This window comes from Saccopteryx bilineata, chromosome 1, assembly GCF_036850765.1.
Source record: "Saccopteryx bilineata isolate mSacBil1 chromosome 1, mSacBil1_pri_phased_curated, whole genome shotgun sequence".
Lineage (NCBI taxonomy): Eukaryota > Metazoa > Chordata > Mammalia > Chiroptera > Emballonuridae > Saccopteryx > Saccopteryx bilineata.
The window spans coordinates 326,988,687-327,004,669 of record NC_089490.1 but is presented as its reverse complement, the minus strand read 5'-3'; the positions used below and the strand labels follow the sequence as shown (position 1 = coordinate 327,004,669).

At 39.3% G+C, this 15,983-nt stretch overlaps 1 protein-coding gene across 1 annotated transcript; it reads left to right on the top strand.

Moving 5' to 3' along the window:
- Window positions 1-6,399: 6,399 nt before the first annotated feature.
- On the top strand, window positions 6,400-7,086 carry LOC136319557 (tigger transposable element-derived protein 1-like). Its single transcript, XM_066252766.1, has one exon. The coding sequence runs from the start codon at window positions 6,400-6,402 to the stop codon at window positions 7,084-7,086; it is 687 nt and encodes a 228-aa protein (XP_066108863.1).
- Window positions 7,087-15,983: the final 8,897 nt, after the last annotated feature.

The window sequence follows — 15,983 nt, the reverse complement described above, 5'->3', positions numbered from 1 at the left end:
AGAACTTTATATTATACTGTTTTAATTTGTTTATGATTTATCTTCTCCATCTTAAATCTTTTTTAGAATGAAAAACAGCATAGAAGTATAAATGAGTATTCTATGTCTAATTAGTTTTAATAATGGCTACTGTGTACTTAATGCCATCTTACAGTGGCAACTTGGCCTTATCAAGCACTGTGGTAAGTGGCTTATATGCTTTATTCTATTTAATGTTTGCCTTAACCCTGTGAGGTAAGTATGTGTTCTGACTCTTTTAGTTGTAAATAATAGGACTGCAAATCAGTGTAGTATAAGCAAAAAGAAGTATTGGCTCATGAGCTAAAATACTTGAGGGTAGTGGTTTAGCTGGGTCTGGGCTCAAACAAACCTGTTGACATGATGTCCTTAGCTCTGCCTCTAACTTTATCTTCATCCCTAGCCCTACCTCAATCCATCTCTATCCCTCTCTTTAACTGTACTCCAAATCCTCTCCCTAACTCTATTCCCTTCCCATCTTTATCTCTATTCTCATCTCTAGCTCAATCTCTGTCTACATCCCTATCCTTATCCCACCCTCTACCTCTCCAAAGTCTCCTTATTAGACTCAAACTTATATTTTACCCCTTTAGGAACTCGAACAGAAAGGAAGCACCTTCCTCATAGCTCTGGGAGTAAAATCCCAGAGAACTGTCTGCCTGCCTTTGGTCATATGCTTATCCCTGAAGTTGCACTTGATTAGGGAGAAGAGTAATGTGGATGCCAGGCCCATGTCATACCCAACCATGTAAACAGAACTGACTGGTTTCAGCCCCTACATGAACTAATCACATGCAGGAGAGTCCCTACAGGAAGGTGGGGTTCCAGAAGAAGTTGAAAAAATGCCAGGCAGGCAAACCTGAAATATTTTTACCACAGATATGCTCTCTCCTTACAGATGAGGAAACTGAGCTTAGAGAGCTGGGGTTCAAATCCAGTTCTGTTTGACTCTGTCATCTTGGTTTCCTAACCACTCTGCTCAATTATGTTCCTTTACAAAGTACTAACATGTAAACACTGAACCTTCAAAGTTTAACTGATGATGAACCAAAAATAAAGAAAAAATAATTAATTTCCCCAGATTTGTGAGGTAAGACTAAGGCTGTGATATGAATTGCCATCCAATATCATAAATAAACAAATAAACAAAGACATGAATTACTTCATATCTTTAGAAATTTTGCTGTTTCACATTTTTTGAAGCTTTATTTTTGGCATAGATAGTCCCTACAGAGATATTTTCTAAGTGAAACTCAGATTTTTAATACCTTTTCCTGACTATACATAATCATAGCAACCTGAAACTGCCCAAATGGATTTGTATGTACACTGTGCTTCCTGGCATTGATCTTAACACTGGCCATGCTGTTTTGGGTTTCTCTAAGAGAATATAGGCCACCTTATCTACATTTTATTTTTAAACACTCATCAATAGAAATCCTAAAAAAGTAAAACATGCCACATCAATATTAAGGAATTTGAATGCGAGAAAGGATTGTAGAGATCATTAAACCCAATCACCTCACTTTACAGATGAGAGAGATGAGATTCAGAGGGTGAGCGGATTACTCAAAGTCACTCCACTGGCTTTGCAAAATTTGAGGCCCTAGGTTTTCTGATACCTTGTCTAACATTGTACCATTACCCACACTGGCCAACATTTCATTTATCATGAACCGTTAGGTCTTCCTCTACAGGACCTGAGATATGACATCCTCTGAGATTTTGTGGGCCATAAAATTCAAGCTATAAACTTTTGCCCTATGTGATTAAAATAAAGATGAGGCAGAGACAGTCAAATTGCAAGGAATATAAAAGTGCCACTGAAAAGTGCCAGGAGATTTTAACAGCTGCTATGCTTGATAGATGTAAGTATGTTCCTTGCATCTTGTACAGAAACTCATTTTCGTCACAGAACAAATAATCTCACTGCTGTAGTAATAGAAGTGAAAAAAAAAAGATGAAAATTATGATAAAGGAGTGCCAAGAAGTCCTTGCAAATGACTGGTAGAAGTTGTCCAGATAAGTCTGGTATTCTATTTTTCTATCACGAAGCATTTCTTTTCTCTTCCTTTTAATAATCCTTTTTATAAAGCTATTCAAACCACATTAAGTTGTCATGTTGTAATGACAGTCTCATCTCCAAATGTAAATTAACTGTACATTGACTTAAATGAACATGATTTTCTTATAAAAGTGTTATGCCAATATTACTAGTGGAGTTGTTTGTGCTACTTTGAAAACTTTCAAGTAAATTCTATTAGTCATAGTACTGTAAAGTTTCAAAGTATATCTTTATTTTAGAGTTTGGAAACCTAAATGGTATTTTTCAACTGGTGCAATTTCACTGGAATGATAGAGTTCTATAGTTATGACTTATATCTTTTAACTGGGGTATTTCTCACAATTAGGTAGACTAGAATACATATTCTAATTCAGTGCACTATAAAACAGGTTCTGGGCTTGCTTTCACTTAAATTCAAAAATCCAGGACCTGTTTAACCAGGTCATGGCACAGTAGATAGAGCATCAGCCTGGGACACTGAGGACCCAGGTTCAAAACCCCAAGGTCACCAGCTTGACCATGGGATCATAGACATGACCCCATGGTCACTGGCTTGAGCCCAACAGTTATTGGCTTGAAGTCTAAGGTTGCTGGCTTGAGCCCGCCAGTCAAGGCACATATGAGAAGCAATCAGCAACAACTAAAGTGCTGCAACTATAAGTTGATGCATCTCAGCATCTCATCTCTCTCCCTTCCTGTTTGTCTCTCTCTCTCTTGCTAAAAAAAAAAAAAAAAAAAAAGTAGGACCAAGCCTATAAGAGACTGAGTATTTCCTCTTAGGTCGAAATGGCAAATAGTTTTCATATAAAGAGTCAACTCTGATAAACATTAAAATTGATATTGGGAAGGCCTCTGGAAGGAAAAAGCTGTTAACAATTAGTAATGTTTGCCACAGACAAAAGAATAGTAATGACTCTGAGATGCATTTATACTCTTCAAAATATAGTTCTCAATATCTCTTTGTTTTCTTTATTTTAGTTAAATTTTAATTTACATCAAATATATATACATATATATGTATATATGTATATACAGTTAGAACAGCGGTTCTCAACCTGTGGGTCGCGACCCTGGCGGGGGTTGAACGACCAAAACACAGGGGTCGCCTAAAGCCATCGGAAAATACATAATGCATATCAGGTATTTACATTCTGAATCATGAAATAGCCACCAAAATTATTTTTTGGTTTGGGGTCACCACAACATGAGGAACTGTATTGTGGGGTCACGGCATTAGAAAGGTTGAGAACCACTGAGTTAGAAAGTCAATAGCAGGGGTCCCCAAACTATGGCCCACAGGCCGCATGCGGCCCCCTGAGGCCATTTATCTGGCCCCTGCCACACTTCCAGATGGGGCACCTCTTTCATTGGTGCTCAGTGAGAGAAGCACAGGATGCATCCGCGTACTCTATGTGGTGGCACCGCAAAGCACAGTACTACTTCCGGTGATGCAGGATGCACGCATCATGGCTCCAGAAGCGCATCATATCACTTGTTACAGCTAGCAGTGACAAATATGGAACCAGACATTGACCATCTCATTAGCCAAAAGCAGGCCCATAGTTCCCATTGAAATACTGGTCAGTTTGTTGATTTAAACTTACTTGTTCTTTATTTTAAATATTGTATATTATATTTGTTCCCATTTTGTTTTTTTACTTTAAAATAAGATATGTGCAGTGTGCATAGGGATTTGTTCATAGTTTTTTTTTATAGTCCGGCCCTCCAATGGTGGGGGACAGTGAACTGGCTCACTGTGTAAAAAGTTTGGGGACCCCTGGTCAATAGTCATAATTAGAAAGCCCCATAGAAAGACAAAACGCAACAGAAAGGCTTATAATAAAAAAGCAGTTTCTTAATCAACCTCACCTACTCCTCAATTTCATTTTTCTAAGTCAGTATTTTTTTAACTTATATTTTTTAATTGAATTTATTGGGTGACATTGGTTAATAAAATTATACAAATTTCAGGTGTACAATTCTCTAGTACAATTCTCATCTATATATTGTTTTGTGTGTTCACCTTCCCAAGCTGTCTTTTTCCTTCACCCTTTATCCCCCCTTTACCCTTTTCTGCTTTCCCCCAACCCGCTTTCCTTCTGGCAATCACCATACTCTTGTCTGTGTCTCTGCATTTTATTTTTTTTTTTTGCTTAATTCTTTTACCTTTTTCACCCAGACCCCCACCCCCTTCCCCATAACAATTGTCAGTCTGTACTCTGTATCTATGAGTATGTTTTCATTTTTTTGTTAATTTATTTTGTTCATTAGATTCTATATACAAGTGAAATCATATGGTATTTGTTGGCATATTTCACAGAACTAGAACAAACATTCCAAAAATTTATATGGAACAACAAAAGACCCTAAATAGCAACAGAAATCTTGAGAAAGAAGAACAAATTTGGAGGAATCAGACTACCTGATATCAAACTATACTATGAGTCCATAGTTATCAAAATAGTATGGTAGTGGCATAAAAACAAATATATAGAACAGAATTGATAGCCCAGAAATACACCCACACTTTTATTGTCAATTAATATTTGACAAAGGAAGCAAAAATATACAATTGGGTAAAGATAGTCTATTCAATAAATGGTGTTGGGAAAATTAGATAGATACATGCAAAAAAAGAAAACTAGACCGCCTCCTTACACCATACACAAGAATAAACTCAAAATGAATTAAAGACTTAAATGTTAGACTCTAAACCATAAACTCTTAGAAGAAAATATAGGCAATAAAATCTCAAATATTTCTCAGAGCAATATATTTTTTAAATTTTTTAAATCATTTTTTAAATTTTTTATTATTCTGAAGTTGGAAACAGGGAGGCAGTCAGACAGACTCCCGCATGCGCCCGACCGGGATCCACCCAACATGCCCACCAGGGGGCGATGCTCTGCCCCTCTGGAGCGTCACTCTGTTGCAACCAGAGCCATTCTAGCGCCTGAGGCAGAGGCCACAGAGCCATCCTCAGCGCCCGGGCTAACTTTGCTTCAATAGAGCCTTGGCTGCGGGAGGGGAAGAGAGAGACAGAGAGGAAGGAGGGGGGGTGGAGAAGCAGATGGGCGCTTCTCCTGTGTGCCCTGGCCGGGAATCGAACCTGGGACTCCTGCATGCCAGGCCAACGCTCTACCACTGAGCCAACCGGCCAGGGCCTTAGAGCAACATTTTTTTCTAATTATCTCCTATAGCAAAGATCACAGTAGAAAAAAAAAACAAATGGGACTACATCAAACTAAAAAGGTTTTTATAGCAAAGGAAACCATCAATAAAATGAAAAGCAACTCCCTAAATGGGAGAACATATTTGCCAATGATATAACTGATAAGAGGTTGATATCCAAAATTTATAAAGAACTTATAAAACTCAACACCAAAACACCCAACAATCCAATTGAAAATGGGTAAAGAAACTGAATAAACACTTCTCCAAAGAAGACATACACATAGCCAATTGACACATGAAAAGATGCTCACCATCACTAATCATTAGAGAAATGCAAATTAAAACCACAATAAGCTATCAACTCACACCTGTCAAAATGGCTATCATCAGTAAATCCACAAACAACAAATGTTGGTGAGGATGTGGAGAAAAGGGAACCTTCATACACTGTTGGTGGGAATGCAAATTGGTTTAGCCACTGCAGAAAACAGTATGGAGTTGCCTCAAAAAATTAAAAATAAAACTTCTTTATGACCCAGTAATTCTACTTCTGGGAATATATCCAAAGAAGCCTGCAACATTAATTTTAAAGACAATATACATTCCTATGTTGATTGCAGCATTATTTACAATAGCCAAGATTTGGAAGCAGCCAAAATGCCTATCAGTTCAGTAATGCCTCAGTTTTTGTCATTGACTTCTGTTATTGTCGGTTTCAGTTTTTGTTGATTTTTTTTCCTGCGAAAAATTTGTCTCGGTTTTTGTCAGTTGCCTTGGATTTTGTCGGCATGCCCATGTGACCTCGCTGCTATTTTTGTGAAAACAAAGGGCAACCCAGGCATTCTCCTGCTCAGTGTGGCATTGCTTCTCATTGTGTGAGCATCACCGCGCATCTAGCCAAACAATTCCATTGCTTTCCAGTGTTTTTGTGATTTTTCTTATTGATTGTGAGTGCTAATACTACAATTACATGTAAGTGATTACTGCATATACAGTATTGGGTGTAATGTGTTTATTTTGTGTTTTTCAGTTTTAAAATGTACATAACTCACGTAAGATAAAAATCACATGTACTCTATTTTCATTGTCCCTATTAACTGTTTCCCTTGCTAATAAGTTAACCCTTTTCTTTTAGCTCCAACATGGGGCCAAAGAAAGTTTCCAGAGCCAGCAGCCCTTTGAAGAAGAAAGCCAGGAACACAATCGAGTTGAAGAAGGAAATCATTGAAAAATATGAGAGTGGCTTCAAGATTGCTGAAATCAGCCGCATGTACAGGAAGTCACCATCCACAATAAGTTCCATTGTGGTGAAAAAGGAAGCAATAAAGGAGGCTAATGTAGCAAAAAGTGTGAATGTGCTAATGAAACAGAGATCACAAACAACTGAAGATGTCAAACAGTTATTATTAATCTGGATCAATCAAAAACAGTTAGATGGCGATTCTGTTTCAGAGGCCATCATATGTGAAAAGGCCAGACTGTTGTATGCTGATCTCATTAAGAAAATTTCTGGGATGAGTGCTAGTGTACTTAGTGATTTTAAGGCCAGCAGAAGCTGGTTCAAAAAATTCAAGAGGCGCACTGGCATACACAGTGTTACTAGGCACGGCGAAGGTGTGAGTTCGGACAAGTCTGGGGCCAAAGAATTTGTGTCCGAATTCAAAGATTATATAGAGGCTGAAGGATTCATCCCCCAACAAGCCTTCAACTGTAATGAAACTGGCCTCTTTTGGAAGAAAATACCAAAGAGGACGTTCACTACGCAGGAGGAAAAGGCACTGCCAAGACATAAACCTATAAAAGATAGACTAACTTTTGTTGTGTGGTAATGCCAGTGGTGATTGTAAAGTGAAGCCCTTACAACTGGTGTACCATTCAGAAACTCCTAAAGTGTTTAGCAGAAACAATGCTATTAAAAGTAAATTGTGTGTGATGTGGAGGGCAAACAAGAAAGCATGGGTCACGAGGCCAGTTTTCATTGAGTGGATGAATAAAGTGTTTGGCCTGAGTGTGAAAAAATACTGTACCTCCAGGATAATCAGTTGTCCCGTAAGTGCCTCCTGGTAATGGACAATGCTCCTGCACATCCTCCAGATCTGGAAGACACATTGTTGGAAGCGTTCAGTTTTATCACAGTGAAGTTCTTGCCTCCTAATACCACACCACTCATCCAACCCATGGACTAGAATGTCATTTCAAACTTCAAGAAACTGTACACAAAAGCAATGTTTCAAAGATGCTTTGAGGTGACATTAGATATAGAATTGTCCCTAAAAGAGTTCTGGAAAAAAACATTTCAACATTGTCAACTGCATTAACCTCATAGAGAAGGCTTGGCAGGCAGTGACATGCAGAACGATGAACTCTGGCTGGAAGAAATTATGACCAGGATGTGTGCATGAGATGTTGAAGGGTTTGAGCCTTCCCTGATGACCCTACACATGTGGTGCAGTCAATTGTTGATTTGGGGAAGTCCATGGGTCTGGAGGTGAGTGGTGAGGATGTGGAAGAGTTGGTGGATGACCTCAGTGAAGAACTCACCACTGAAGAGCTGCAAGACCTTCACCTAGAAGTGCAGCAGATGGCAGATGAAGAAGTTGCTTCAGATGAGGAGGAAGAGACAGGGGAGAATGTGTCTTCTTCAGAGATTAAGGACATCTTCTCCCTGTGGAGTAAGGTACAGGGGTTTGTGGAGAAAAATCACTCAGACAAAGCTGTCACAGGCTGTATCTGCAACTTGTTTAATGATAATGTCTTGCCCCATTTTAGGCAAATCTTAAAGATGTGGCAAAAACAGACCTCTTTGGACAGCTTTCTTGTGCGACATGGGTCCACTGACTGAAGCTGGTCCTAGTGCCAAAAGATCAAGAAAGGAAGTGACCCCAGATAGTGCCTTGATATCTAAGATCCTTATGGAGGAGATTCCCCTTCCAAACAATAATATCTGCACCTCTCTCTCCCCTCCTTGCTATCTTCCATACACCAAGAAAAGTATTCGGAAAGGTAAATGCCAAGATAAATGTTCATTTATTCTTTACATTAGTCTTTTATATTCATTTTATATTAATTTCTTATTGTTTTTAGTATTAAACACTACATTTATTCTCTATAAAATGTGTTTTTGGTATGTATTTTGGAGTGTCTAGAATGAACTAATTGGATTTACATTGATTCATATAGAAATAACAATACTTGCCTCGGTTTTCGACAGTTTTGGATTTTGTCAATTGTTTTTGGACAGATTTTTTTTTTTTTACAGGGACAGAGAGAGGGATAGACAGGGATAGACAGACAGGAATGGAGAGAGATGAGAAGCATCAATCATTAGTTTTTCATTGCGACACCTTAGTTATTCATTGATTGCTTTCTCATATGTGCCTTGACGGGGGGCTACAGCAGACTGAGTACCCCTTGCTCGAGCCAGTGACCTTGGGTCCAAGCTGGTGAGCTTTGCTCAAACCAGATGAGCCCACGCTCAAGCTGGCGACCTCAGGGTCTCCAACCTGGGTCCTCTGTATCCCAGTCTGATGCTCTATCCATTGTGCTACTGCCTGGTCAGACTGGATGGATTATTGATGAAAATCTAAGTATCACTGTACATAAATGGATAAAAAAGCTGTGGTTCATTTACACAATGGAATACTACTCAACCATAAAAAAGGACGGGAATCTTACTTTTTGTGACAGCATAAATGGATCTGGAGAGTATTATGCTAAGTGAAATAAGACAGTAAGCTAGTATTTTTTAAAAATATTTTTTTCCCATTGATTCAAGCAAAAGAGAGAAAGGGACAGAGTGAGAGGGAGAAAGGGGAAGGGAGAGAGAGAGAGAGAGAGAGAGAGAGAGAGAGAGACATGAACTTGTTGTTTCACTTAGTTCCATTTAGTTGTGTACTCATTGATTGTTTCTCCTATATACCCTGACCCAGGTTAAACCTGTGACCTCTGAGCCCTGGGTAGACATTTTATCCACTGAACCATCCAGCTAGGGCCTATTTTTTAACATATTTCATTTAAACTTCTTAAGTTACTTTTTTGGTATTTGCCTTTATAGTTCTTAGGGTTGTTAGTAGTAAACAACAGACTGACTCCAGATATTGAGTAGCTCTCGGGGATGCCCAGCTTCCAAGAATGACAGTTAAAACAATGCAGCAGAACTGCCCTGAAAAAAGAAACACATTCTACCATGACTAGCCCCACTGATTCCAATTCTGCTCTGAAACTCACCCTATGGCCCCCTCCGAAGCTGAACGATGCTGTCACAGCGCTCACCACTCGTGTTTCCTATACAGGACCACCTTCCGCCTGTTCTTCACATCGTAGTCAAAATCTCATGTTGAGTGTGGTGGTGAAGTCCAGGTCACAGGTGTTTGTGTTAGCTGCAAAGGACACTGAGGAATAGAATTTTCTGGGTGTATTTTGAGAAAACAGGGCTCATATGGCAACGAATTCCCCCAAAATAATAGTATGTTGTTCAAAAGGTGCTGGACAGCTTGCAAAGAAATGACAAATAGCTACCATGGTTTTCACATTTCTAAAGAGCAAGTTTATCCTACTCTTGCATTTTGTATTTTAGATGTTAACCAGGCACTCCCCGCTGTTAAGTGGGCATTCCTTGCTGTTAAAGACAGATCCCACTCCCCTGAACACCACAGAGACATCCCCCTCATCCACCTACATAGATAGCGGTGTCACATTTTTTCATAGATTAATATAAATATTTGGGTTTACATTAGTTGATCTATGTAAACATTACTTTTACCTGGACCAAGTGCTTTATTACATTCTTTTCTTGTATAATGTTATGTTTTCTCTGGAATGAAAAAATTATCTTCTTCACTTGTGAGGGCTTTGAGGAAGAGTGGTAGTAAAAGCCTAATGAAACCGGCACAGAAGCCTGTAGCCACAGGGCATCAGAGGCTGAGGGCTTACAGGAAAGAGAGGGAAAGCTCTTTAGGAACTGGAGTAAAGGGATCTCGCTTTGCAGCAGCAGAAAGTTTAGTAATGCTGTTTTAACTTGGAAAGTAGAACATGAACCAGGTGATTTAGCTAAGGAGAGTTCCAGAAAAGGTGTTGGAGGTGCTACCTGGTTCTTTTCTTGTTGGTTATAAGAAAACTAGAAAGCCTGGTGGTCATACGAAATGACCGCTGTTCTAGATATTATAAATTGTAATTAAAATGATTTGTGCAAAGGTGTCTGCTAATTCAAACTGAATTACCCAGGGCAGGCAGCGAGGACGCCCCTTTGCTTACTGCCCCACGGGGTTTCCCCCTTCTACTTGCTTAATTGCTTAAAGTAGAGTGCAATGAAGGAAACCACTGGCGGTACATTTCTTAAGAGCCAGCACTAGCTCAATAAATAAAGGTGATTTAAATAATAAAATGTTAATTCACATGTCAAAGATCTCTTTGTACACAACATTTCTTGTGTAGATCTTTCCATCATTTTTAAGCTCGCCTTGCAGAGGACCATCAATTATTTTTAATTTTACGTTTGTTCTTTTGCAAACTCTTGAACAGGCAACATAAAGTTTACCGTGTCCAAATGCAGGCTCAGGTAAAAAAATGCCAACATGCTTAAGCGTTTGGCCCTGAGACTTATTGATGATTATAGCAAAGGCAAGTTTTACAGGAAATTGTCTACGTCTCAATTGTAACGGCAACCCTGTTTGAGATGGAGCCAAATCAATTCTTGGAATGACATGTATTTCACCTTTAGAGGAGCCAGTCAAGGACTTAGCTATTATGACATTATTTTTCAATTGGAGAACCTCTAGTCTTGTACCATTGCAAAGACCCCTTCTGGTGTTAAGATTTCTTAACAGCATAATAATTGCTCCAATCTTTCAGTGTTTTCAAATATGACAGCCACTTCGTTGGCTTGCTGGACATTATACCACCTTTGATCTAAGTTACGATCACAGACAATGGCCATGGCAATGCTGATTGCTGGCTCATTGCTTGCTATAGCATTAGAGGCCAACTTTTTTTCAACTTCGTGCATCATCTTATATGCAGTAGCAAATGGGTTAATATCTTGAAATAATTCCCCCATTTCATTAAGTAAGGTCTCAGGAACTCTTTTATTCCATTCTAAACGTGCCAAACTGGCTTCTGAGGGATCAAGTATATATAATTGAGCAAACTTTCTTTTTCCGTCAGAAGGATGCAAAGTTCCAGTTTGATGGTAAACTTGACCATGAAGTCGAAGCAATAAAGTCCTGGTCCAGGCAAGTCAATTGGTTTGTTTCCCATGGACACAAAAGCAAACGAACTATTAATGGATCGAATGCTATCCATGTACTGTTTGCTATTTGGATGCTGATTAGTCAATAATTTATTGAAGAGTGGTGGATAATTCTCAATGAGTGGAACTACAATGTTTCCATACTTGCAACATTGAGAAAATCCTTTCTTGCCACGGTCAAATCGATTAGTTTCTAACTTGAAGTTTAAGGACTGACAGTGTTCACATTTAATATTCATGTCACCGGAGGAATGCTCAAAAATTAAAGTTTCTCCATTTGAAACTGTTTTAATCCTTTTTGCGTTTCGGTCAGCATTACTCTGTCGTTTTTTTTGCATTTCTCTCCTGCCTTTGTACAAGAGACTCATTTTGTCGAGACAGGCTTTTTTGTCTTGCATCTGAGGCAAGCCTTGTTTCTCTATGCTCATCAGTCTCATTTTGCCAAGAAAGATGCATTTGCTCTGCGACTGAAGCAAGCCTTGTCTTTCTCTGCTCAGTGGTTTCTTTTTGTCGAGAAAGTCATTTCTGTGCAGCTTTAGCTCCTTTTCTCTCCTCTTCAGTGCTGTATTTTCTAGGAGGCATTCTTAAAAGAAATTACATTAAGACGTAGTTTTTATGTAAAAACAGATGATTGCCAATGCAAACAAATGTTCACCTTCCCCCTGACCCGCTCAATTTGCATTCAGCCATGGCAACTTCACCCCATTAGCTAGTAGGGTTACGCAAGCAACCAATAAGCTATCGGCGACAAACAGACACTTAAGCCGCATATAATAAAGATGTGAGAGGAAAAAGAAAAATGAAGGGAAAGCTTGCTAAACACAGAGAAGCCAGAACTTGATGGCTTTGAAAATTCCTAACCTTTCCAGATGGCAAACAAAGCTAAAATGAAGAAATTACAACCTTTTCCAGCAAAGATCAAATCTAGGTCATTTCCAGGAAAACATGGTCTAGCGATGAGGTTGAGAATGTAGCTATAAAATATCTTGTTTACAACCTCATAAAGCAAGCGTAAGATCTTTCTAGGCTTCAGAATTGTTCAAACAATAGAGTTTCAAAGAAGCTTAGGGATATTGTCCTTCCATATTTCAACAGAAGGCCAAGATAGAGAACTTACCATGAAGGGATTTGTGGGTGGGATGTTTACTTAATGAAGTGAACTTTAGTAAAAATTTCTAAAAATAATTATCATTAAAGAAACACTAGCAGCTTAGACTGAAGGAGAGAGACTGTGCACTCGCGCACACGCAGACACACACGCATGCACACGCACGCATGCACTCATGCTCATGCACAAGCCAAAATCTTACTGAGAAAACTACACAGATCTAAAACAGGCTACCTTCCAGGCAAAGGAAGGATGAATCAGAGGATGGAAACACGAACCCAAAGGGTAGAGCAGAGAGCCATGGATAATTATTCCTAGAAAGGAGTAGAACTGAGTTCAAAGCAAAAAACTTCTAACATGTACATGAGTAGGTTTCAGAATTGCTATATAACAGTGATTGCTTTAGGCCTTCAATTTTTCCTCTTTTTAAACAAAAATCTCCAGAGCGATTATCCTATGCCTGTTCCATATATGTTTATTGGGTATGTATGTGAGCAAACAACTTGTTTCTTTATCTCACAGGACTGGAGATAGAAGGAACTGAACTCAAGGAGCTGCACTTAAGAAATGACACCTGAGCCTGACCAGGTGGTAACACGGTGGATAGCACACTGAATTGGGACCCAGGGGACCCAGGTTCGAAACCCAAAGGTCATTGGCTTGAGTGCAGGCTTACCAGCTTGAGCACGAGGTCACTGGCTTGAGCATGGGATTACAGACATGACCCTCTGGTCGCTGGCTTGAGCCCAAAGGTCACTAGCTTGAGTCCAAGATCACTGGCTTGAGTAAGGAGTCACTTGCTCTGCTGCAGCCGCCCGGTAAAGGCACATATAAAAAAGCAATCAATGAAAAACTAAGGTGCCGCAACAAAGAATCTCTCACCCTTCCTATCTGTCTGTCCCTGTCTGTCCCTCTCTCTGTCTCTGTTATAAAAAAAATGACACCTGAGAAGCCTCATCCACACCTTGATCTGATTAAGATCACACATGTCTAGACTATAAGCTGATGCTGTGAAGGGTTGAGACTTGAGGCTGTGGGAGGGTGTAGGGTTTGGGTGAGATGTGTATATTTTCCATATAGAAAGGATTTTAATAATTTGTGACCAGAGAACAAGTGGGAATAGTTTTAAAATATAGACACAAATCATTCGAAATGTTTCTCTCCAAAAAGTGGGGTCTAATTTGCCTCCACCTGAGTTGAGACTGGACTTGGTAGCTTAGTGCTAATGAATAGAATATAGTAGAAATAATAGTGTGTGACTTCTAAAACTAGATACAAAAAGGCATTGGAGCTTCCTCTTACTATGTCCTAGATTACTCTCTCTGGGAGAAGCCAGCTGCCATGTCATTAGGATGCTCAAGCAGCTCTATAGGAAGGTCCGCGTGGTCCATGTGCAGCAGGACTGAGGTCCTCTCAGGAAATATGTGATGTGAGCGAGCCATGTTAGAAGCTGATTCTCCAGTTCCAAACAAGCCTTCAAATGACCACAATCCTGGCCAATATCTTGCCTGTAGTCACATGAGAGACCCTGAGCCAGAATCATCCAGATATGCTACAAATTCATGATCCATAAAAGCTGTACAATAATATATACATTTGTTGTTTTGAACAACTAATTTTGGACATAATTTGTTACATAGCAATACATGACTAATGTACTATTTTGTTGTTCTCTGCCATTCCTCTTTTGCAATTATAAACAATGCTTCAACAAGCCTCTTTATATGTATATCTTCATGTTTTCAACATATTATTTCTGTAGGATCAATTCTTTTTTTTCTTCTCTGTAAGATAAATTCTTAAAATTGAAAATTTTGGCTATGCACATTTTATTTAAAAAATATTTTTTCATTGATTTTATAGAAAGAGGAAAGGAGAAACAGACAGACAGACAGAAATATTAATCTGTTCCTATGTGTGCCCTGACTAGGGATGGAACCCACAGCCTTTGGGGACAATTCTGTAACCAACTGAACTATCTGGTCAGGGCACATTTTAAATTTAGACATTGTGAAATTACCTCCCCCAAATAATGTAAAAATTATGTTCTTCTAAACATTAGATAAGAGTGTCTATATATCTTTGCCAATTTGAAATGTCTAATTTTTTTCAACTATATAAAAGTATCTGAAATTTTTATTAATTTATAGTTCTTTCAGTGAGGGTAAGCATATTTTTTATGGTTTCAAAAAAGCACCTTGCTTACTTCAGATAAAACTTTCTTTGCATTTTCTTTTTTTTTATATATATTTTATAATTTTATTTTTTTAATGGGGTGACATCAATAAATCAGGATACATATATTCAAAGATAACAAGTCCAGGTTATCTTGTCGTTCAATTATGTTGCATACCCACCACCCAAAGTCAGATTGTCCTCTGTCACCTTCTATCTTGTTTTCTTTGTGCCCCTCCCCACCCCCTATCCCTCTCCCATTCCCCCCTCCCCCCCACTTTGCATTTTCTTATCCCCTAGTCATTCCTCTTCTACAATGCCTAACATACAGTTCAGGATACATAAAAATGCAGTTTTTGAATAAATAATGGAATAAATGAAATTCAGATATACGGAAAGTCTTCACTTAACCCGAAGGAACTGAGTTTTTTTGTTTGTTTTTTTTTTCTTCTGAAGCTGGAAACGGGGAGAGACAGTCAGACAGACTCCCGCATGTGCCCGACCGGGATCCACCCGGCACGCCCACCAGGGGCGACGCTCTGCCCACCAGGGGGCAATGCTCTGCCCCTCCAGGGCGTCGCTCTGCTGCGACCAGAGCCACTCCAGCGCCTGGGGCAGAGGCCAAGGAGCCATCCCCAGCGCCCGGGCCATCCTCGCTCCAACGGAGCCTTGGCTGCGGGAGGGGAAGAGAGAGACAGAGAGGAAGGAGTGGGGGGTGGAGAAGCAAATGGGCGCTTCTCCCATGTGCCCTGGCCGGGAATCGAAGCCGGGTCCCCCGCCTGCCAGGCCGACGCTCCACCGCTGAGCCAACCGGCCAGGGCCCAGAAGGAACTGACTTTTAATTGGGGGGAAAGAAACTTTAGCAACCAATAAATTTAATTATCTTTTTCCTTCCCCTTAATCACTATTCTATTCTCATTCATGAGTTCTATAACTAAGCTCTTTATTTTAAAACCTGTTCAAGCTAATCTGTTTCTGAAGGTGGCAATATATTTTTTTCTCTGATATTTTCCACAGAGCAGAATAGTTATATAACAAATAATTGTGATAATAATACTAGTAACAATAATATAATTATGCTAATTCCAACTATTTTGGGTACCTACTATGTGACAAGTGCATTATATACATAACTGCTTTAATTTAATATTTACTATAGCCTTATAAGTATTGTTATTTCCCACTATAGAAATGAG

What these genes read in the sequence shown, in the direction of transcription:
- LOC136319557 (XM_066252766.1), top strand. Translation starts at nt 6,400, where the DNA reads ATGGGGCCAAAGAAAGTTTCCAGAGCCAGCAGCCCTTTGAAGAAGAAA.